Source organism: Squalius cephalus, assembly GCF_949319135.1.
Source record: "Squalius cephalus genome assembly, chromosome: 25".
NCBI classification, from domain to species: Eukaryota; Metazoa; Chordata; class Actinopteri; order Cypriniformes; family Leuciscidae; genus Squalius; species Squalius cephalus.
In genome coordinates this window covers 12144989-12168445 of record NC_137146.1, presented here as the reverse complement: position 1 = coordinate 12168445, position 23457 = coordinate 12144989, and the positions used below count along the sequence as shown (strand labels likewise).

The 23457-nt window shown below is 38.0% G+C and overlaps 2 protein-coding genes across 2 annotated transcripts; both read left to right on the top strand.

Moving 5' to 3' along the window:
- Positions 1-518: 518 nt before the first annotated feature.
- On the top strand, positions 519-2503 carry LOC307153627 (thiosulfate:glutathione sulfurtransferase). The gene is made up of 4 exons (XM_079863203.1): positions 519-721; positions 1375-1497; positions 1597-1759; positions 1889-2503. Exons 1-4 carry the CDS (start codon positions 589-591, stop codon positions 1941-1943), a joined length of 474 nt encoding a protein of 157 aa, XP_079719329.1. The 5' UTR covers positions 519-588; the 3' UTR covers positions 1944-2503.
- A 1572-nt stretch (positions 2504-4075) lies between these two features.
- On the top strand, positions 4076-23403 carry drd3 (dopamine receptor D3). Its single transcript, XM_079863128.1, has 8 exons — positions 4076-4574; positions 5390-5690; positions 10399-10511; positions 11688-11824; positions 14934-15124; positions 16334-16405; positions 19570-19927; positions 22917-23403. Exons 1-8 carry the CDS (start codon positions 4564-4566, stop codon positions 23111-23113), a joined length of 1380 nt encoding a protein of 459 aa, XP_079719254.1. The 5' UTR covers positions 4076-4563; the 3' UTR covers positions 23114-23403.
- Positions 23404-23457: the final 54 nt, after the last annotated feature.

Sequence of the window (23457 nt, the reverse complement as noted above, 5' to 3'; positions counted from 1 at the left end):
TAAAGAGGTTTAGGTTTTTTTTTTTGCGCTACACTGTAGGTTATCATGTTAAATGTTTCTCTTTTCACTACAATGATATTATACGAAGATAATTGTTTAACCAAAATCTCCGTGTCGTAGCCTAAGTGTAAAATGAAAGGAACCATTTAATAACATAGCCTATATAAAAGAATAAGCACACTATTGAATTTTACAATGTAACGTTTACTTACATTATCGATATTTTATCTAACCAATTTAGAAAACAATCGTTTGGCTAATGACTGATGGCAACCAATGAGATGCCATGCGCAACACAGTTGTTGTTGTTGTTGTTGTTGTTTTATCTCATAAAAACCTTATACGCTGTATTGTATAGACATCACATCATAGGCATATTTAATGACCAGGCTTAACGGAAGCACCCTAATATAGTCTCATTCTTCGTGAAAATGTCATCCAGGTGTCCTTTACCTGGACACGATCCTGACGCTAGAGGGCAGCGGATAATCTGTCTTGTCTTCCCGGACCCCAAACACACAGGCAGGTTACAGACAGACCAACATTTCATTTGCAGCACCAGTCACTGTGACTGTGCCCAGGTTAGAGATGTTATCTTTTCAGGTTTTACGTCGTTTGTGCCTTTTTGGAGTCACTAAACCGGTTTTTCATGGTAGAGTGATCTCAGCATGTGGACTGAAGACTTCCACCGTCAATCACAGTCACGGACAACCTGATCCAGGTATAGAGCACCAAAAGAGGCACTTATATCTCTTTGATAATTTTTTTTGTAACTTTGTACATTTTTTGGGAAGATATAATAACTTTTAGAGGCTGTATTTCATTTAATCTGCAATGTCAGGTGAGTCATTAAGAACTTTGAACTTTGGTCCATTGTCTCTACTTGATAAAAAGCAATGATATTTAAGGAAAACACATCAAAGTATTCAATCTCTACACAATACACTCAAAAGTGTATGCCTACATATCTATTGTCATTTATTGGGATGGTTATATAATTATAAATATATAAATATAAATATAATTTCTAATAGCTGTTTTCACTTGGTTACAATGCATGCAGCAATTTTGAAAATGTCTAATTTAAAGGAAGAAACATGACTACTTCATGCTTTAAATTGTGGCTAATTGTACTGACTAAACCACTTAGCAATTGTTTTGTTTCTGCTGATTTCAGCAAAATGATTGTTTGGCTCATCTTTTGTATCCCATCAGCCAAACAAGCAGCTTTATGTGTAAAAAAAACATGATTAGCAGAATTTTTCTAGTAAAATGTTGTTTTTTTATCTTACATGATTTTCACTGACCTGAACATTATATTAATTGACAATAATAGAATTAGCAACTAAGATCAAATATGATCTTGCATTTCAGTGTCAGTTGTGACATACGAACAGCTCAAAGCTATGCTGGCCAATCACAGCGTACAGCTATTTGACGTCAGAAATCCAGATGAATTCCAGGCTGGTCGGATTCCTGATTCCATCAACATTCCATGTAAGTCGTTACTGAAGTGTATAGAATCAGTGTTTTTTTCTTTTCTTTTCTTTTTTTCTCAGTGTGCACACTAACTCTCGGTTTTAATGTATCTCTCAGTGGGACAGCTTGAGGAGTCGCTAAAGCTCCCACCACAACAGTTTCAACTGCAGTTTAAAGTGAAAGCCCCCAAAAAAGAAGATGATAATATAGTTTTCCATTGCCGAAGTGGGAAAAGGAGTTTGTCTGCTCTCGAAATTGCTCATCGTCTAGGATTCTCAAAGTAGGCTACTGAAAACACACACACACATACACACACTGATCTCATTATAAGCCTATACTTAATATGATCCAATTAATAAAATATTCCCTGTTGTTAGAGGTACTACTTGTTTTCTTCTTCTTTTTGCAGGGCACGGCATTATGCAGGCGGATACATTGATTGGGAAGAGCATGAGAAAAAGTAACGGTACTAACTGGGCAGCATTTTTAATTAAATTAACTTCATATTACTGTAATATTCATAGATCTGGACCATTAATCTGGAAATAGAAGATAATATTAATTACTGACATTTGAAACTGATAAAACTGACAGCATATTTTGATGTGCATGTGAATGACTTAATATTAGTGTCATTATTAATATATTTTTAATGGTTCATCTATTGTTATTATTAATCAAACTTAATAAAGCCGAATATAGAATGGATGGAGCAAAATACTTAAAATAATAGCTGCTTCAGACTGAATTAGAAGAATTTAAAAGGCATCAGACTATAAAAACCAGTGTGAATATATATGTACAAATCTGCTTCATTAAAATATTTTTAAAAAGACCTTGGACATTTCTTAATATGGCTCACTGTAAAAAAAAAAATTCACCTGTTTCGACTTATAAACTTGCTGCCTTCATTTTTAAGTATAATCAACTTGGTTATACAAGTCATTTAAAATTGAATTGTATTAAACTGTCTTGGATCTCGAATAAATAAAAAGCAACAAAAAAAAAGTTGCTATGACTTACTGATTATATGGTTTTAGTTTGCGCTTCTGCATTCTGTGGTTGTTACCACTTGGTGGCAGTAATGCAATTAGGCAAAATAAGGGAGCGTTTAATGGCCAGCAAGCAGGGTTTCACGGTCACGGGTGCTCTGATGCTCATTTCACTGGTGGCTGTTTGGCTGTTTGGATGTGGTCGGCTGCATCTTAGTAAATAGCTGTCAGACTGATACTGAACACAGATCAAGGCTGGCACATTTTTCATTGGACTGCAGTGCAATCAAATCAACACCTTCCTTCATCCATCCAGGAGAGAATTACTTGAGTGTCAACTCATAGAGCACTGTTATTGAGGAGTTACAGGTAACAGTAATTGGTAGTTCATCAGATGTAACCAATAGCTGTCCAGATATTGGATTTGGCACACGTTATCTGAGCCTTAGCCTTGTTCTTCCCTGAACGATGAGAACAGCATGATAAATGTGGCCGTGCCACTTTCACCCTAGCCATAATGGGCTGCACACCACTGAGCCGGTTTGTAAAATAAAAAATCTAAAACTAATTTCTTTGTTTGCCACAGGGGACCTAAATATGCCTGGGGTTTATTTGCTTTCATGTTTTCTCCATATTCCAAATCTCGATTTCATTTTAGTTTCTCTCCTTTGCTCTTGTTCCTGATTTTCTGACCTCTTTGCTTGCTGAAAACCTCCCCCATATCAAATCAGTATAAGAGAAGATACTGAGAGTGGGGCAAGTTGTCACAGCGCATTCTAGTTACTAAAAAGTTTTGAGTCAAAAATACAATTTCACAAATGTGTTTTCTAGCATGCTGGTTTTAAACAAACCCTTTTAAAATTCAATTTTAAAATATGTTTTCTGTACGAATTTTAACTGAACTGTGTTATCAGGAGAAGGGTATTTGTCATAAATATTTGGTAGGGGTAAGTTGTCACATTTTAATGAAGTTATGTGTTTTAAATGTTATACATTTGTACAAATTAATAATTAATTACAATAATTGTTGGCCAAAATACTAGTTTGATATTTTAGGTAACCCTTTTTATTTTTTTGCTGTTTCTCTACAGCTTTTTTAGGCTATTATTTGTTATTTGTTTAGGTTTAATGGCAGGTTCCATTGTGACAAATTTCTATTTGAGATTAATAAACCCTAATTTATATTTTAGTTATAGCTTTTAGGTATTTCTCTGATGGTCTGACCTAATAATTGACAGGTTAATGACAAATTACCCCATATTGACAACATGCCTATTTGGAGCACATTGGGTTTAATGAACAGTATGTTTTTTCCCCTCTGGGCAATAACGGTGAAAATATTTAATAGCTTTTTGCCAAGACTAAAGAAAATGCCTATAATTTACTTTCAATAATAAACCTATACCTTGAAAATATTCAATAGTAAAAATTGCGACCACTAGTCTCTCCAAAATCTCATAATTACGCAATTATTTTCTCAGTAAGAAATTAATTTGAACGTGCTATTATCAGGTGAACTCGGTGTGGCTCTTGTGCTGTTAACAGGTTTGCTGAGTCTGTCACAGGTAACTGCTATTTTCAGACAGTCGTTATGATCACAGCCTGAGAGGGAACCGTGTAGGATATAGACATCCTTCGAATCGTCAGCGGGACGCGAATAAACGTTAGAGCTATGCCGTGATTTACAATTGGGATTTTTGAGTTGTTGTTTTATTCTTTCACCTACCTGGATTCACTTCAAAATATATTTGATCTACCATCAAGCACTGAACTAACGAAAGCAGATGCTTCGTGCGTAAAAGACCTCTTGGAGATGTAATGAAGCTCGTCCCTCGGCTGTAACCAACCATCCGAATCAAGCTCTGTGCGAAACCATTTGGGTGCTGGTTATTCAGTGAACAAAAGCAACGAGTGGAAGTATTTATTGGAGCTGTGGTTTAATAAGTTTCACATATTGCGCTCGCCCGGTGCGCGTTAAGGATGGAGTCCCTTCCTCAGCATCAACGGCTTGCGCGAAAAGCGACTGGACGGATAACTTTCATCTCAGGGAAAGTGCATTCTGAGGTGGTTCTGTTTCGGTTCTTCGCTGGAGATGCCTAACAGGTAGACACATTGTAAATCGTGTAATCTGCCTCTGGAATGCAGCACATCATTGGATGTTATCCATTAACTAATTAAATGCATGCGTTAACATTTCTGCAGATTATCACCATGATTTTTTCCCCCTTGGCTTCAATGAGTGTGCCTTTTATGAACCAACATTGCAACTATTAGAATTTTTTTTATCTGCAATGCATTTTGGAACATCACTTATCATCCATGTTTAAGATTTAGTTAAATTTCGAGATTAATAAATTCTAATTTATGTTTATTATAGCTATATTTCTCTGACCTTCATAAGATTTACCATTGATCTAGACTGACTATTCTTTACTTTAATGCATTTTCTGTATTATTAGCCATAATTTATTACTGAATTCCAAATGTAAAGGGTTGCATAATATGAGCTGGATGAGACTGGATGAGCAGGTGTACATTGTCGCAATACAAGTTAGGCTATAAAGCATGGCTCTCCAAATGAGCCTTCACAATATATATATATATATATATATATATATATATATATATATATATATATATATATATATATATATATTACAATATCTTGTTTTTTATTGCTGCAATCAATAAATAGAAATTTCAAAGGTATAAAAGCTGCACTGTGAAGACACCAAGCAGCCTGTCATGTCTCAAGCAGTGAGGTGTTACCAAGTCTCTTTGCAGAATATAACATTCAGGGATGTCAGCATATAAACGCAAGGTTTTAAAGAGTATCAAGTCTCAGACACCCAGATGCTACAATACATGTTGTCTATGTTTTTGATTCCCAAAGATGAAAAACTGTTCTCTCTTCCCAGATCTTCCACACTCATGGCAATGTTTAGCAGCAGTGAATGGCTGTGGAATGAGTCAGAACATTATCTAACTTCTGGAGGAAACTACAGCCTGGTACCAGGCATTGAAGATGGGAAGAGGAATTACTATGCCATGCTCTATTCCCTACTTATCCTGGCTATTGTATTTGGGAATGTTCTAGTGTGTATTGCTGTGCTTCGTGAGAAGGCTCTCCAGACCACCACCAACTACCTGGTGGTCAGTCTGGCAGTTGCTGATCTCTTGGTTGCTTCACTGGTTATGCCCTGGGCCGTCTATTTGGAAGTGAGTACACCAGAATCTGCTGTAGCCTAGTTCAGGGTGTTTTTTTGTTTTTGGTATTAATATACTATATTTCAGGGTTCGAGCACTTTAAGGCCTTTAAGCACATTCGTAAAAAAGATATTTTGTTTTATTTAGCAAGCATGTAACCTCTTAGATCATATGGAAAAGACCATTTATAACCAATACAGGCAATTTATTAAGGAATAATAAGTTTTAAAGCTTTTTAACAGTTATCGACTTTGAGCCAAAAACGTAAGACTATAGTTTGCGAAATAGGTTTTTGAAATAATTTCCGATATTTAAAGGGGTGGTATAATGCCCTTTTCACAAGATGTAAAATAAGTCTTTATGTCCCCAGAGTGTGTATGTGAAGTTTTAGCTCAAAATACCCCACAGATATTTTTACATAGCATGTTAAAATTGTCACTTTTTGAGGGTGAGCCAAAACGCACCGTTTTGTGTCTGTTCCTTTAAATGCAAATGAGCTGCTGCTCCCGGCACAGAGGGCGGAGTTTCAAGAGCTTGCACTCACAGGGCATACACTGAAAATTTCAAAAACCTTTAGCCTTTTATGTTCAAACCGGATTCAGACAGACTCAAGAAGAAGTAACAGCATGTAGAATGCAACAGGATGTTTCTGAATGGTTAGTTGATGAATTTATGTTGCTTATGTGTAGTTATCTTCTAATTGATTAGCATATTCTGTCTTGTTAATCTATAAATCGTGTTCCTGGGGGAGGGGTTTATGTAAATTATAGGGTTGGTGATGTCACTAACCATGGAGGAATGTCATGTAGTCCCTACCAACAGTTTGTTGTAGTCCTTAAAAAGCAATTTCTTTAAAATAAAATATCTCCCTTTGCTTTGAACTTTGAGCATTGTAACTTTGAAGATGTTGTTTATGCTCAAACAGCAACATTACACACTAACTAAAGTTAGAAAAGTTAAACCACAATCAACCACAGGTTTAGCTATTTCCAGAGGCGGACAGAGTACACAGCTACATTACTTGAGTAAAAGTACAGATACCCCTTGCTAAATTTTACTCAAGTACAAGTAAAAGTACTACAGTCAGATGTCTACTTAAGTAAAAGTACTAAAGTACTTGTTTTTAAAAGTACTTGAGTATCAAGAGTACATGAGTACATTTTCTAAATATTGCATTACTACTGCCACAGTGCTTACATTGGTAAACACAGCAAACACTTGAAGCGAAAACTATCATTAACTTGTTCAGAAAATTGAAATAGTCTGGCGAGGTGGGGCCACGGCTTGGCACATTCCCGTGATGCGATTTTTTTTCCCCAGGATGGTAGGGGAAGACTCATGAATATTCATTAGGGAAGTCATCCCTGATTGGTCTGATGACCTACCCCTAACCCCACCCCTAAACCTACCCGTCACTGGGGGTCTTATGACCTCCATAACCCCGCCCCTAAACCTACCCGTCACTGGGGTTAAGACCAATCAGGGATGACTTCCCTAATGAATATTCATGAGTCTTCCCCTACCATCCTGGGGAAAAAAAATCACTCCCGGAATGGACCTGCTGCGTCTTCATCCATTGTTTCGCCCATGGTTTCGTCTCTTATCTAAATCTGACCATGGAGTTGACTTTGGCGGAAAGCTGAAGGTGATTGCTGATAGGCTGTCCAAATCAGTGGCACCTGCACAATCCAATCACATTTGAGAGGGTTTCCGAGATGTTGCTTTTTTCCTTTTTTTTTTCTTTTTTTTAGAAGAAGTAACGGGTACTCACAGTTATGGATAGAAATGTAGTGGAGTAAAGAGTACAATATTTGCCTCTCAAATGTACTTGAGTAAAGTCATGAGTACTCCCCAAAAATGATACTCGAGTAAAGTACAGATCCCTCAAAATTGTACTTAAGTACTGTACTCAAGTAAATGTACTCAGTTACTGTCCGGCTCTGGCTATTTTAGTAAAAGTGGCCACACCCACTTCAAACGTTTTGGCATCCCGTTGTGGATGTGAATGGAAATTTTGACTTTTAAAAAAAATATATTATTGACAAACAGACTCCAGAGAATCTTTCTGCACTGGACAAGTTCGCAATAGTTTTTTTACAAAAATCCCAAATACCAGACAATTTTGCCAATTTCGCGATATAAGACACAGTCTGCGTCGAATGGTTTAGGAGTTATGAGCCAAATGGGGAGGGTACTACCATCCCTCAAAAGTTTCAAGTCTCTACAACTTATGGTTTGGTCTGTCCGATCACTTTTAGGGGAGAAATTCTAACAATTATAATAGGGTTTCAGTGCTAAGTGCTTGAACCCCTAATTAAAAGAAACTCAACAAATAAATTAGATAAGGCGTTTTTAAGTATTGCCTGGGAACTTAATGACATGTACAAGGAAATAGATTGGAATTTCTTGGGGAATTTCTTGTAGGCATTGTGGAATTAACTATTCTTTTATGCAGTTTTTTGATCGAGTGAGTGAATAATGTCAATTTGGGTGACAGTGTCAATCTTGAACAGGTAAATTTACAGCGAGTTGAAAACATATTCCAGGGACTAAAATTTGTGAGTAATGTTTTTAATCTGTTATGAACCATCCAAACAAACTGATTCACTAGAATGAATCTGACTTTCCACCGTTATATGAGACATGAACATTTAGGATGAGCCGATTCACTAGAATGAACCAGACTTCCCAACGTTGCATATGAGACAGAGGGTTGTTTAGGATGAACCGATTCATTCCCTCAACTCAGAAATTAAAAATACAGATGTAGTTATTGAGATCCACTGAGCGTGGGGAACTCTGTATTGGAAAAGTTAAAGTTAAACTGTTTTTTCATCACCATCACTTTGTGCCTTACACATAATGATTGAATGGACAAAGCCATGTTATGGTGCCGTCACATTGGTGAAATTTCATTTGCAAAACCAGGACAATTGTCTATTGTCAGTAGTGTAGCGATGTGAAGCTCACACAGAAGTTTGGGCATCAAGCTCACACAGAAGTCACTTTCAAACCAAGCAGCTTTATGTTGGTCAACACGGTGAATCGTTGTGAAATCTGCTTGGGGAAATCTATACGTCCTCAAGAGAAATTCCAGATTGTGAGGATTCCTGTTGAAATGACTGCATTTTGTCCATGAAAATTCACCAAACAATTAATTAAATCTTTTATTTACAATTTATTTCCCACTGTCTCCATGTCTTAAGGGACACAAATCTGTGCTATAATCAGTTAAGACTTCCAATTATTTTCTTACATCAATAGTTGATTACTTGACATTGACACAAGAAACGAGACTTAAATCAATATTCTCTGAAAGCTTATAAACTGGAGAGCAGTAGATAATGGTTCTCAAATCTGTCAAGTCGTACTTCATTCAATATGTCCTCTAAGTCAGTGTTCTTCAACCCTGCTCCTGGAGTACCCCCAACACTGCACGTTTTCTTTGTCTCCCTAATCAAACACTCCTGATTCAACTCATCAGCTCATTATCACATGGGTTAATGAGCTGATGAGTTGAATCAGTTTGATTAGGGAGACAAAGAAAACGTGCAGTGTTGGGGGTCCTTCAGGAGCAGGGTTGAAGAACAATTAGTTACCCTTTGCTATGGTCAAATGGTTAAACTCTTTAATCCATCAGAAACATTAGCAGTTTTACTTTCAGAGCTACAATTCATTAAGCATTTGATCTACACAGTAAAAAAGTTGTTAATTAGCCTAAAATATTTTAACATTAAATGTTAAATAAAAGGGATAATTCACCCCAAAATGAAAATTATGTCATCATTTACTCACCATCAAGTTGTTTCAAACCTGCATGAATTTCTTTCTTCTGTTGAACACAAAAGAAGATACTTTGAAGAATGTTGGTAACCAGAGAGTTGACTGTAGCCATTGACTTCTATAGTATTTTTTTTTCCTACTATGGAAGTCAATACCGTCCACCGTCTGGTTACCCCAATTCTTTAAAATATCTTCTTTTGTGTTCAGCAGAAGAAAGAAATTCATAGAGGTTTGGAACAACTTGATGGTGAGTAAATTATGATATCATTTTCATTTTTGGGGCCCAAATGAAATTGGCAAATCCCTTTAATTGGCAAACGTTACACCTTTTGTTTAAATATGACTTAGTATGACTAAATCAACCTGATAAATTTTACAGTTACAGCAACTACACTATAATTTTCACAGTGTAATATCAAATTCCCTTCACTCTTCACTGGGTTTGGTGGTTCACAGTTAAAAACAATTCATTCAGAGACTGCATTCCTACTCGATTAAATTTGGCAGCACATCTTGTGAATGGTTGCAGTAGGAGGCATTGTTCCGCTCATGATTAGTGCCATAAGGGAGAAAAGACGATTCTTCCTGTCGTGACGTTCTACACATACCTAGCAGTCTGATTCAGGAGCATGCAGCCCATTCATCTCTGCCGGAGCTTTATTATCTCCCTTGCCACCCGGATGGGCACTATCGTCGTAGACCTTCTGAGAGATGGACCAAGAGTCTGTTTGACTGTGGAGCACTCATTATTTGCAAAGGGAGTTTGGAATAAAAGCTGTGACTCTCAAAAAGAGTTCTCTCCTTACTTGCATTGGAGAATCAGTGAGGCAGTGTGGCTAGAAGTCGCTTAGTTAGACATATTTCATATGTATATCCTTTTCCTTTCAATTTTTTTGTGCATCTAGTCCCTTAATATGACCATGTTGTACCTGTGCAGGTGGTTGGCGGAGATTGGCTCTTCAGTCGCTTGTATTGCAATGTCTTTGTAACCCTGGATGTGATGATGTGCACTGCAAGCATTCTCAACCTGTGTGCCATCAGCATCGACAGGTAGGGGGATAATAATAAATGTGTACTTCATTTTTTTTTTTGTGGTTCCTTTTTATTAAAAGAATATTCCAGGGTTTGTGAATAATATGTTACGGCCCTTAACCAACTTTAGCCCGTTTAAAACCGACAAAAGTTAAGGACCGAACATATCAAAAATCACAGACGATTGATTGCATTTCTGACGTCCAATCACGCCATAAAGTTTTAATAGGAAAGTCAAACGAACAACAATTACACATAAGATAATAAACAACATCAAAGATTAACATTCAAATATAATCAAATAATGGATCTCTCCTGTACGCAGAGGAGAGGCGGTGAGCGATCTCGCCATGAGGCGAGATACACCCAGCAAACAAAGAGGAGAGAGTGAATATTCATTTTTGTGGTTATCAACAAATGCTGTTCGAGCTTTCAACCCCAAAATATTCCTTTAATATGGTATCAGCAAATCCCTGCAGTGACAGGTGCGTCATTAACACCTTCATAGATAGAGCAGGTAGGGGCCTATGTTTTCATTTTGACTGCATGGCATGAGTGTGAAAACATATAGAAGTTTAATTAGTTTGGGGGGGGGGGGGGGGGGGGTAATGGGCTGATCAAATAGGGCGAAATGGAAAGGCTGTGAGAAAACGATTCAGTAAAAAAGACAAAAAGATGATACAGAGTGCAGGGAAATGTATTCAGCCAGGGGGAGAGAAAGGCATATATAGGTTGATTATGCCTTTCAGACTAGCCTGGTTCTCCCCCCTCTTTCCTCTGGTATTCTACTTATAAAAGCAGTGTGCTGCTGCAGATATAAAAAAAACTATCATGAAAAGTTAATACAATTGCATATCATCCTGCTGATAGGGGTCGAGCATAATTAATCTCTTTTCGTTGCAAAGATGTTGCATGTTCTCTTTCGTCCTGACTTATTAATTTTTAATCAGATATTTCCTTTTTAACGCTTCATGGCAGATCCAGAAACAAAGCATTGCAGTGAAAGCTTATCTGAAACTGACTTTGATATTTTCTTTCATATCAGAACGGATGTATATTCAAAAATACTTTGTGGGGTCATTTAAAAGTTTTCATTTAATCTCATAACTCACACTTTCATGCTTCAGTGAGTGTGACCTTTTCCTGATCAGTATTCCCAAGACTTCTCTGAGATTAATTCTTCCTTCTGTAAAGGTATACGGCTGTGGTGATGCCCGTGCTATACAACACCACTCACAGCTCCCGCAAAAGGGTTTCAGTTATGATTGCTACAGTTTGGGTCCTCGCCTTTGCAGTCTCCTGCCCTCTACTGTTTGGATTCAACACTACAGGTGAGCTCCAGGTCAACTGGTGGGCTGTGACTCAAGGGTCATTGGTGCTCTAATAAATAATGCTAAATAAAATGCAAACACATGCAAATTACCATATTATCGTGCATTGTTAGCTTGCCCAATACAATCTGCTTCCTGAAGCAAAACCAGTTGAGAACCACTGCACTTGTCCAATAGTGTGAAATCATTGCTTCCATTGCTTGCAGGGATGAAATCTTGTATAGGCCTAATTCATAGCAAATGGGTTTGGCTATATACAGCTGTGGCCAAAAGTATTGGCAGTGGCATAAATTTGTGTTTCACAAACACAGTAAAAAAAAAAACAAAGTTGCTGCCTTAAATTAAGTTCAATCAACTTGAATGTTTAAGTCATTTCAACTTAAATTGCATTAAACTGACTTAAAATGTTTAATCTTTATACATCTTTATAAAAATTGCTTAACTTATTTTGATGAGTTAAAGCAATGTAAAAACATTTGCCATAACTTATTGATGTAATTTTTTAGGAAGGACGGAAGGAAGACAACATAATGAAGGGATGTATTCTTAATAGCCAATAGGCAGCCATGGACTTGATTTGCTACTTGTTAGTACTTGTGAGCATTTGATTGGACAAAAATCTGAATCTAAAAAAAGTCACTTATGCTCACTAAGGCTGCATTTATTTGATCAAATTTGATCATTTATTTAAAAATTACAGTAAAAGCAGTAATATTGGGAAACATTATTACAAATTAAAACAGCAGTTTTCTATTTAAATATATATTAAAATGTAATTTATGGCAAAGCTGAATTTTCAGCAGCCATTACTCCAATCTTCAGTGTCACATGATCCTTCAGAATCATTACAATATATTTTTTAAATATACTAAAATAAAACAATATTTTCAATTGTGATAATACTTCACAATATTACTGTTTTTACTGTATTTTTGATCAAATGCAGCCTTAATTGGTGAGCATAAGAGTTTAAATACATTAAAAAATCTTAGTAGTATAGTGTCATTTCCATGAACTCAAAACAACTTTAACTCAAATTTTAAGTTCATGGAGTTTTTAAATAGCTTTAGTCTAGTTTGCATCTTGTCTTTAATAGTTTGTAGTGTATCTATTTTTCAAAAAGATAGCTTTACTGTAAGTCACCTACTTTACACGCTTTTAGTGAGCTTCCATCAGATGTCAATAAATTAGTTTGCGAAGAAATGAATCATCCATTTAATTAGAGTAATCAGTTAATTAGTTTCACGGTGAGATATAATGAATGTCATCTCTCTCACACACGTAAGCCTCCTAGATATGCATGCGATTTGTTCTGCTTGGGCTGCATGTACTGCAGATGGGAGGGAAGGACTTTGAGGGTCTAATTATGTTGGCGCAGAAACAATTTTATACGTCGCCGATTACTGCTGATAAGAGTATTGATAATACTGACACAGCTGGCATCATTGCATACATCCACACTATTTATTATTTCATATCTGTGATATTCAATCTTAATTACATTGCTATACAATGGAATATTTTACAATAACAGCAAACAAAAGAATCACAACAAAATTCAAAATGTATCTACTGTTGCGTCGCTATCACGGAATGGTGGAACATTCACATCCAACACAAACAATAACAAGGGCTGAACAGAACAGGAAGAATATATACACATAGTAATTGAGGAAACTAAAAAGGAACAGCTGGACAAATATGAACTAATCAGTAACCATAGAAACTAACGAGAACTTGTTCAGACATGACAGGAACAACTAAACAGAACATAATCGTGACATTACGCCTCCCTCGGAAAGGTGCGTCCTCGCAACGTATTATGTCCAATAGAGGAGGGAGGGGGCTTTGGAGGTGGGTGTGGAGCTGGTGATGGACAGGGATGACCAGGAGAAGTCGGAGACAAACACCATGGTGGAGCCGACAGGAGGAGCCAGGGTTTAACTTTGGCTGCAGGGCTGGGCGGCGGAGCAGAGAGGCTGAAGGACCAGGGCAACATCCACGGCTCGGAAGCCCAAGGTGAAGCTGCTGGCTCGCGGAGACGGGGACTCAGCTGATCAGGTCGGCGATGGAGCAATCGAATACGATGGAGAAGCCAGAGGGAAGGAGAAGCCTGGTGGAGCCGAAGGGATGGAGGGTCAAGGCACAGCCAGAGACCTGGAAGTCCATAGCGGAAGCTGAGCGCCGACCGAGGCTGATCCAGATGGACGAGGGAGCCCAGAGGAGTCCTAGGGCAGACGGGCCATGGTGGAGATGAGGAACGCAGAGCCGGGACGCAGCCGACGGGCTGACAGGCCAAGGTGGAGATGGGGACTCGGCCTCATGCCGAGCCAGTGGAGGAGAAGCCAGAGGCGAAGCTGACAAACCGCAAGGAGCTAGCGGCAGGGGCAGAGCCGAGGAGCTAGATGACACCAGTGATGCCGACGGATCCAGGGGACTGGCCGTAACCAGCGGAGGAGATGGGACCAGGAAATCAGGTGCGAACATCGGCGGACGGGAACGGCGAAGAAGACAAGGATTCGAGGGTGGGGACTTGATCCGAGGACCACAGATCTATAAGGTTTAGGTCCACTCCTGGCTCTGAGATGGACTGATCGGCATGTGTAGACTCTGGGGCTTTGATGTTATCTGGCTCTGGTTCTGGGACAACCTCTGAGGCTGCATTGGGTTCGCAGGCTGTGAGGGAGAGGCCGCCGTGTCGGAGCATCCACCTCAAATACCCCAACATATTCCGGTTGTTAGGGGGGGGGAGGAGACGCAGTGCTGTTGATTCCATAGTTTCGTCTTTTTACTCGTTTTTAAGTGGTACGGTGGCTGTAAAAAGCGCAAAACGAAGGATATGATGAAATACAGTCTTTAATAGCAAACTCAGGAGTAACATTCACATTCACACAAACAATAACCGACCAAGGGCTGACCAGAACAGGGAAAACATATACACGTAGTAAAATGAAGGAACTAAACAGGAACAGCCGGTCAAATATTAACTAATCAGTAACCATAGAAACTAACGAGAACTCATACAGACACGACAGGAACAACTAAACAGAACATAATCGTGACAGTCGCACTTTGCAGCAATGATGTGTTGCATGTGTGTTTCTTGCAGATGACCCCACAGTGTGCTCGATTTCAAATCCCGATTTTGTGATCTACTCTTCCGTGGTGTCGTTTTACTTGCCATTCGTGGTGACCCTTCTGGTCTACGTCCGCATCTACATCTTTCTCAGACGAAGACGGAAGAGAATCACCTTCCGTCAAGGTGGCAAAGTTCAGCCAGCATCCGCGCCACCATCAGCGGTAAGAGTAGATTTTCTCACATTTCACATCTACACATAATCTCCTCAAGCTGTTTTGGATTCTCTATTCTACTTAAAACACACATAATCCACCAATAACAGTGCATAATGACTAGAAGTATCTGTTACCGGTGGTAAGTATAGATTGGAAATGCATTTAAGCTCCAACTCAATCTGTCTTGGATCGAAACACTGCATTACATTTCACTTAAATTCAAAGAAGCTTGGAATCCAGTCTGTCTTTGTTAGGAAACATTACTGGGTTGTTTTATTCAGTGAAACAACATTCCAGATCAGCGGATAGGACCTTTGCATCATTGGCTTCATGTGAAAGTGAGATGCACATCAGGTCTTTGGAAAAGTTCCAGCAAAGCCATTCTGCTGCGCGCCCTAGGAATTTTATTGCAAGATTTAGTTCCAGCTAACTGGAGCAAAATTTGATATGGAGAAAAGGCTTTGTAGGCTGCCCTGAATATTTTTCTTCCTGTTAAAAAGACTGTTATAATCTTTTTTCCCCGTCCTATCTAATTTTAATAAAGAAAATTACGTCCGAGCATAGAAGTATTTGAGCTATAAATAAAACTTGATTGATTTTGTACCATTCAGATTTTAAATTAAACAATCAGCTTTCAGTTTTTTTAATTTTTTTTATTAAAGAAATAGTTCTCTCAAAAATGAAAGTTTTGTAATTTACTCACCCTGATGTACAGCAGTTCCAAACTTATGACTTTCTGTGGGACACAAAAATTGGAAGACAAACACTGAACAAACTTGAAAAATGTCTCTCTTTTTTCATATGAAAAATGTTAATGGGGTCCAAGGTCCAAAATACGAGAGGTTCATGGACTTTATAGGCATAACTTGTCACTTATAATTGGACAGTACCAATGTTCAAATAGTTTCAAGGTTGCGGTTGTTATTGTGAACTAAAACTAATTAAAATTGTTGTCAGTAACTGAAATATGGATGAAATATAAAATAGATGATCCATTCCAGTCATATAATGAGCTTCAGTGAAGCATCACAGTCTACTATTGGAATCCGGTGAAAACTGATTTTTCTGATTCTTTTTCCATAGCGCCCTACTTCATTTTCCCTGCCTTGCTTCAGGCATCTTTTCCTGTCTTTTTACATTTATAAAGCTGCTTCCCAAATTTGTTTTGCATGGCCTTTGTTTTCCACCCGCTGACTCTTTAACATCTCTCCACAGGAGACGTGTTTACAAGATGGCACTGACAAAGAGAAAAGAGACCTTTCCCCCATCAGGATCAATGTGATAAATGTGCGTATACCATTGTGTGCCTGCATGCGTGTATAGAAATGTGTGTGTTTACTCTAATCTTGCATGAAATGAGCCTTCTCAGAGCAAAAGACTCTGTGAAGAAATCCTACAAGGTATTTTGAGATTGCTGGCAGCATTCTCCTTCCTGATTTAGCATAGCGGGTGTGTTTCTGTCGACGTGCCTCCACAGACTTATCCCTGCTGGCTGTAAGCTATGAACTGGAAATTTGTGGCTCTGACGTTTGGCCCCCAAGTTGTTCTGGCTGGTGCTTTACTCCCTTCACTGGCACTTCTGTTTGTTGAAACTGTATCCACAAGAGTCACTTCAAAGTTAGGGAGTAACAAGCTTTAGTAGAGAGCCATAGGAAATGCTGTCAGTTCGGGTGCTTTTGTTCCGAATAGCACAAGTGCAAATGTGATGTTGATTTTAATAGTTCAATAAATAAGGAGTAAATATTGTGTTATGTTTTAGACACAATATTGTCTGTTTTTGCTCAATTTTGCCAACAAAAATATTACCTGCTAAAGCCAAAGCAGAACTGTTGTCTCCAAGCAACACAGCAGTGTTTTGTTTCTGAATGTATTCGCTTTTTGATCGAATCAATTGGGTGAACCAACGATTCAATGGCCCATTCATAAGGGTGCTTCTCAATATCCCTCCTCGTCTCCTCGCCCCTCCGTCCTCCATCCTATGACCTGGAAACCGATCGAGCTCAGCCATCTTGAAGAACATCTCAATTCTCAAAGTGCACCACGAGGAGGAAAGGATTGAGGAGGCTTCCTGAGGAGTCATAAGCGAAGATACATGGCCTTTTGTGGAGTTTTATCGACTAAACGTGGCGCACGTATAAATTCTCCTCCCCTTTCACATAGGTCACAGACATTTTAATTTATACTTTACCTTTGCAGTTCATATAAACCACACATCTCACATATTTCAACAGGGTATCTTGCTTTATTAATATTTATTATGAATTTCTTAAATAACCAAACTTTTAACAACATAAGGGCAGATCCTTTGAGCACTGCTGATGACGCTGTGAAGTGACGCTCGAGTGATCAAGTATTCAAGTATAAAAAAGCTTTCATTCGATTCCTCCGTCCTCATTTTCTTTCCTTGCAGCCTTCCCTCGTATCCTACAGGGGGAGTGGAGCTGAGGCGCGAGGAAAGGAAACGAGGATACACAAATAAGAATTGACAAGCACCCAAAGAGAACCATTTAGCCTACTTCATTCCTGAATTAATCTGTTTGAACGAATCGAATGAATGACTCAATGACTTAGGCCTACTCATTTAGACATTTACCGCCACCTACTGGCAGTTTTAGTTTCTTATTTAGAGTCTCATTTCATTAATAATAATATCATAGTTTGCCCAAAAATTCTGTTTATTCTCACCCTTATGTTGTCTTCTTTTGTGGAACAGAAAAGATGATATTTTAAATAATGTTTGTAACAGTCCAAACAGTTTTGGTCTATAAATCCAAAGCTATCTCACGAACCAATTTCGAATGAGCAATTGTACGAATTCATCAGATTTGTCTAAACCTCAGTAATGTCAATGATGGGTAGGTTTAGCGACAGGGTCAGGGGTAGGTCATTCGTACGAATTCATACAAACTGGGCAACTCGTAAAATATGTACGATTTAGCAAAAAATCCTATAAATTCTTACAAGTGAGGTCATTTGAATTCGTACGAATTAGCCACCTCGTAAAATACGAACAATATGCTGTGAGATCGGGTTGATAAATCTACATAGCAATTCAGATGCACCTTCTGGAAAAAAAAAAATGAAAAAAAAAAAATGGCCATTGTAGCCTAAAAGTTTGTGTAGCCTAATTATCACGAGTCTTGGAATTCAAAGAGACTTGAAACAGATGATTTCACAAAATATTCCTTTAATAGGAAACTCAAATACTCAGGAAGAAAGCGGATAACTTAAACACGACTAGCATAGAATGATCGACCTCAAACTGAACCAAACAAGAAGTATTTATACACAAGAAAAAATTATGGAACTAAAAAGGAACAGCTGGACAAGTTTAAGATTAACTTATTAAATGACAACATGTGAACGAAATGACTAATTAAACAAACTGAAAGTCCATAACCATAGTATGAATGTTAATTAAATAATAAAGCTACTTTTTGTAATGGCTATTTATTGCTGTTCTCATTTAACACAACAATGATCTTTTGGGGATAATTTCTCAGCCAAATTTGATGTGTGAATAATTTATGATTAATTAGATTAATTAATTGGCACATCATGTTAATTCGATTTTAAAAATATAATCGCTTGACAGCCCTATTAAAAATATATAATAGAACAATATAATAATGAAATAATAAAATAATATAAATTTAATAATTAATATTCAGAAAAAATGCCTAAAAGTGGCTACATTTGTTACATGTATGCTTAAAACAAAAACTATTTATCATTAGGATGAGAAAAATTCAATAAACCTAATTTATTAGGAAAAATTTAAGATATATCTGAAGTCAATTTATCTTGTTTTAGAGAGGTGTTAATATTTTTACTAGAACACGACAAAATACTGTTTAAGAAACATATTTCGCTGTGTGTTTTGTTGATTTGAGAAAGACAAATGGCCACAAAGATATTTAAGGATAAAGATTTGTTCAACAAGTTCTTCAACCAGTTTTTTATGTTTTATGTTTTTTAACTACTCCAGTTAATATAACTGTCCACAACACAAATCACCTGAAAGACTTTCTATCCACTGAGATTGAAACTCAAAAAGCCTTTTAAACATTTAAAAAGTAGTGTATTACTCAATACTGCTTTATATTTAATGCCAATGCTGTGTTATAGGAAAGTACATGAGAGAATTGAATAAAATATGGCTGTAAAAACAACCTGAAGGTTACTGGCTCATTGCCCTTTCTTAAGGAATTGCAAAGTCAAAAATAAAAGTGATCCAAAACTACTGCAATGTGTAAGGCGGTGTGAAATCAGCTTTGCATTGCAACAAAAATACTCAGTAGTCCTTGAGACGATATCATTCTGTTCGAGGAAATGAGGACAGCATACCTCCTTGTGCTAATCAATTATAGAACAGACATGCTAGCAGGAATAAAGATGTTTAGCACACCTTGAAGTTTGCATGCTTACATTTCATCTCCGTATGTGTTCAGGAAAGCACGGAGCAGGTGATGCGTCCACGGCTCCTCTCCAGCTGCCTGCGACGTAAGAGGCCTCAAACCGCCCCTGCCGAAAACTCACTGCTGCCCCCTGTGATCACGCTCAACTACTGCAGTATTAGCCAGGCGTCCTTTGCTCGCACTGAGCAAGATGGAAACCAATTGGAAGAGGAAGGTGGGGACGAGGAGCAGGTGACAGTTAGGAGTTGTGAGGTGAAGAAGTTGTCAAACGGACGAACACACACCACGCTGCGTCCGCCCGGCAGTGTCATGGTGTGTCCCAGTCAGGTCCGGTGTAGAAGTATGCACTCCAAGGAAAAGAAAGCCACACAGATGCTGGCCATCGTTCTGGGTGAGATGTGATTCATGAACAAATCCAGACTCCATTATTCCAGACTCCACAGTGTTTGGTAGTTATTTGCATAATAAAATGTCATTGTTGTTTTTTTTTACTTCCATTTGTCGCCCCGAGCTTCATAACAACAGTGATTCAATTTATGTAGAACTTGAAAACTGTCTCACTTTACATTCACCTTGTTACATCTTGTTTTGCCCCAAAGCCATTTGTGTGCATCATTTGGAAGGTTAAACACATCTGTTTTCCCTTGGTGGCCTTGGCAAGATCATATATGTATTATATAATACATTGCAATGAATTATCACTTAAAAATTAAAAGGTCAAAGATACACATGAAGAGCTCGCTTAAATACCATTAAAAATGTTAATGGTACTTTTCTACTTTCCTATATTTTAAAATGTAAATAATTCCCATGTTGGCAAATTATAATTTTCAGCATCATTACTCCAGTCTTCAGTGTCATGTGATCCTTCAGATATCAGTTTAATATGTTGATTTGGTGCTCAAGAAACATCTCTTATTATCGTCAATGTTAAAAACAGCTGTGCTGCTTAAAGGAGAACTCCGGTCAATTTTAACATTGAGCTCATTTTTTTGTACATTTGGAGTGCTGTCAATACAGAGAACAACGACAAAAATCGGTGTTGCCTACACCGCGTTATCCTCTTTTTAAAATTTACACCCTGTTGACTTCAATGGGGCAAATTTTAAACCTGCTTTTAGCCTCTTAACATCCTTGATGTGTCATTACAAGTGCACAGGTCATGTGAGTGATTCCTTCGGAGTGAACACAGTGAATCTGACTGCAGTAGATGTGAAAGATATGAATAAAAATGATATTTATTTAGCCAGCACACATACCTGTATTTACATCCTGTTTTCGGTCAAAGTCCATAGTAATCGATTGTCGAGTTCACGCGCATTGGTTTAGTACCTATGATCATGCGCGTGAACTCGACAATCGATTACTATGGACTTCGACCGAAAACAGGATGTAAATACAGGTATGTGCGCTGGCTAAATAAATATCATTTTTATTCATATCTTTCACATCTACTGCAGTCAGATTGACCCGCGTTCACTCCGAAGGAATCACTCACATGACCCGTGCACTTGTAATGACACATCAAGGATGTTAAGAGGCTAAAAGCAGGTTTAAAACTTGCCCAATTGAAGTCAACAGGGTGCAAATTTTAAAAAGAGGATAACACGGTGTAGGCAACACCGATTTTTGTCGTTGTTCTCTGTATTGACAGCACTCCAAATGTACAAAAAAATTAGCTCAATGTTAAAATTGACCGGAGTTCTCCTTTAATATATAAATCAGGATTCTTTGATGAATAGAAAGAGCATTTTATCCAGTGATTGAATCCCTGGTGAAGGTAGCATTTGGTTGCATTTTATTTTGTAATTTCATTGACTTGATTAACCCGACCTCTGTCATGTACGTCATTATCAACACTGATATTAATCTCTCTCTCACGTCTAGCAGATGAGGAGACTTTTCATTTACGTTGAGACAGACAGCAGCAGAAGTGAGAGAAAGTGGTGGGGGACGGACACGTAATTTAGGAAATTCACCATCTTGCTGATTGCTTTCAGCAAATTGATTTCGCGATTTTTTTATCTTCACTATTTCAAAACCGTTTCCCTTTCATATTGGGTGTCCTGACAATTCCTCCAACCCTCCCACTCAACCCGAGCACATACCACCGTACTATTTTTTCAAACAATGATTCACTTAGTTTTTCATTTGACATTTTGAAAGTGGGTTGCAGAGTCGCTCCATGGAGCTCAGTCAGTCTGTGCCTGGCATGTGCAACAGTTTGTCAGATTGCAACCTGGGGAATAGTGAGGACTCTGTAGGTGTTGTGTAAAGCTACTGGCATTCAGTGTAGGCTACAGTCAGTCTCCAACATATTAGTTTTATAAAACATCAAGTACCAGACAACCAATTAGGCTCTATTAGCGTCAATTGATGACCCATGAGTCAGCGTTCTGTAAAGTGATAAATGACAGTGATGGTAATCTGAGATGTCTGCTTAATTGAGGAGGAAATTAAATCACACTCATGGAGACAGATATCTTAGATCGAGTGAATGGCTCAGCTGCCTCAATTGGTCAGGGTTGTCACATGACCATTTTGCCTGTGGTCAATTCAACAAAGCTATTTGTCATTTGCAAAAATTCCTACATGTAAAAAGACTTTATAATTAGAGGTTTGATGAGTAGTTCACCCAAAAAGGCTTTATTTCTTCTAGGCAAAAAAGCTTCACAAAAATCTGCTGAAGTTATTGAATAGTTTTATGTGAGCAACAGACCAAAATTTACAAGTCATTATCTACTGATACAGTTTGCCACTGCAACCGGTTCATTGAGTCAAAAATATTTACAATCTATTTCAGATTTATTTTAAATACCGTAAAGGATTTTGAATAGTTTTAGTTAACGATAACAAAAGTGAATCGCTACCTATTTCATGAACTCTTAATATACCTAAACGTGGTCTGTTTTCACGGAGCCACTAAAGGGACATGGAGGTGGAAGAAAAATATGAGATGGGAGGAAAAATAATAAGTCAATGCTTTTGCTTTCTCTCGCAAATATTTTGCGTTCCCCCGAGAAATCTTGCGTTCGCTCGCAAAACGTTTTGCGTTCCCCGAGAAACTTTGCGTTCACTCTCAAAAAGAGCTCATAAGGTTTACCAGCGAATGCAGAATCTCTCTGAGGAACGCAAAACATTTGGGAGAGCATTGAAAAGCTCTCAAAAGCACTGACAATTTTTTTCCCTTCACCATGTCCCTTAAGGGGCTCTGTATTTTTTCACACAAAGCTTTTCACTGGTTTCAAAAGACTTAGGAATAAAGTGATAGACACATTTATGATATTTCTGGTGCATGGAAAAGATCGACCAGCACCCTCCTCAATTTCTCCTTTTGTATTCCACTGAAGAATGCTTTTCTTTTCTTTTCTGTCTCGCAGGGGTTTTTCTTATTTGCTGGCTTCCCTTCTTTGTGACCCACATCCTAAACACTCACTGCAGAGCTTGCCATGTTCCTCCTGAGGTCTACAGCGCCTTCACTTGGCTCGGCTACGTCAACAGCGCTCTCAATCCAATCATCTACACCACGTTCAACACTGAGTTCCGCAGAGCCTTTATTAAAATCTTGAGCTGCTAAAACCATTGGCTCCACTCCCATTATAATGCTCAGACATTATGGATTCCAGTTTTGGATGCAAAGTGCCATATGCAGAGGATATGAATAAAGGCCTTGAATAATCTGTGAGTTCTAATGAGTTCAAGGTTATTTTATTTTCACTACAAAGTACATTACGCTTGCAATTGGTGGATTAGCCTTCATCCAAATTCTATAGTTCACTTTTAGAGGATGGACCAATCTGGAGTTCCAACTGCGGCTTTGCATCAAACAAAAAAGCCTAGAATACATTCTAGACCTTTATCTCCATCTCAACACCTTCTCGCATGCAGGCGAATTCTGAGGTCATCATGCATATGCATGAT

What these genes read in the sequence shown, in the direction of transcription:
- LOC307153627 (XM_079863203.1), top strand. Translation starts at nt 589, where the DNA reads ATGTTATCTTTTCAGGTTTTACGTCGTTTGTGCCTTTTTGGAGTCACT. An exon ending in TCACGGACAACCTGATCCAG is followed by an intron (nt 722 to 1,374) that starts GTATAGAGCACC and finishes CTTGCATTTCAG; the next exon opens with TGTCAGTTGTGACATACGAA. An exon ending in CATCGTCTAGGATTCTCAAA is followed by an intron (nt 1,760 to 1,888) that starts GTAGGCTACTGA and finishes TTCTTTTTGCAG; the next exon opens with GGCACGGCATTATGCAGGCG.
- drd3 (XM_079863128.1), top strand. An exon ending in CATCCGCGCCACCATCAGCG is followed by an intron (nt 15,125 to 16,333) that starts GTAAGAGTAGAT and finishes ATCTCTCCACAG; the next exon opens with GAGACGTGTTTACAAGATGG. An exon ending in TCAGGATCAATGTGATAAAT is followed by an intron (nt 16,406 to 19,569) that starts GTGCGTATACCA and finishes GTATGTGTTCAG; the next exon opens with GAAAGCACGGAGCAGGTGAT.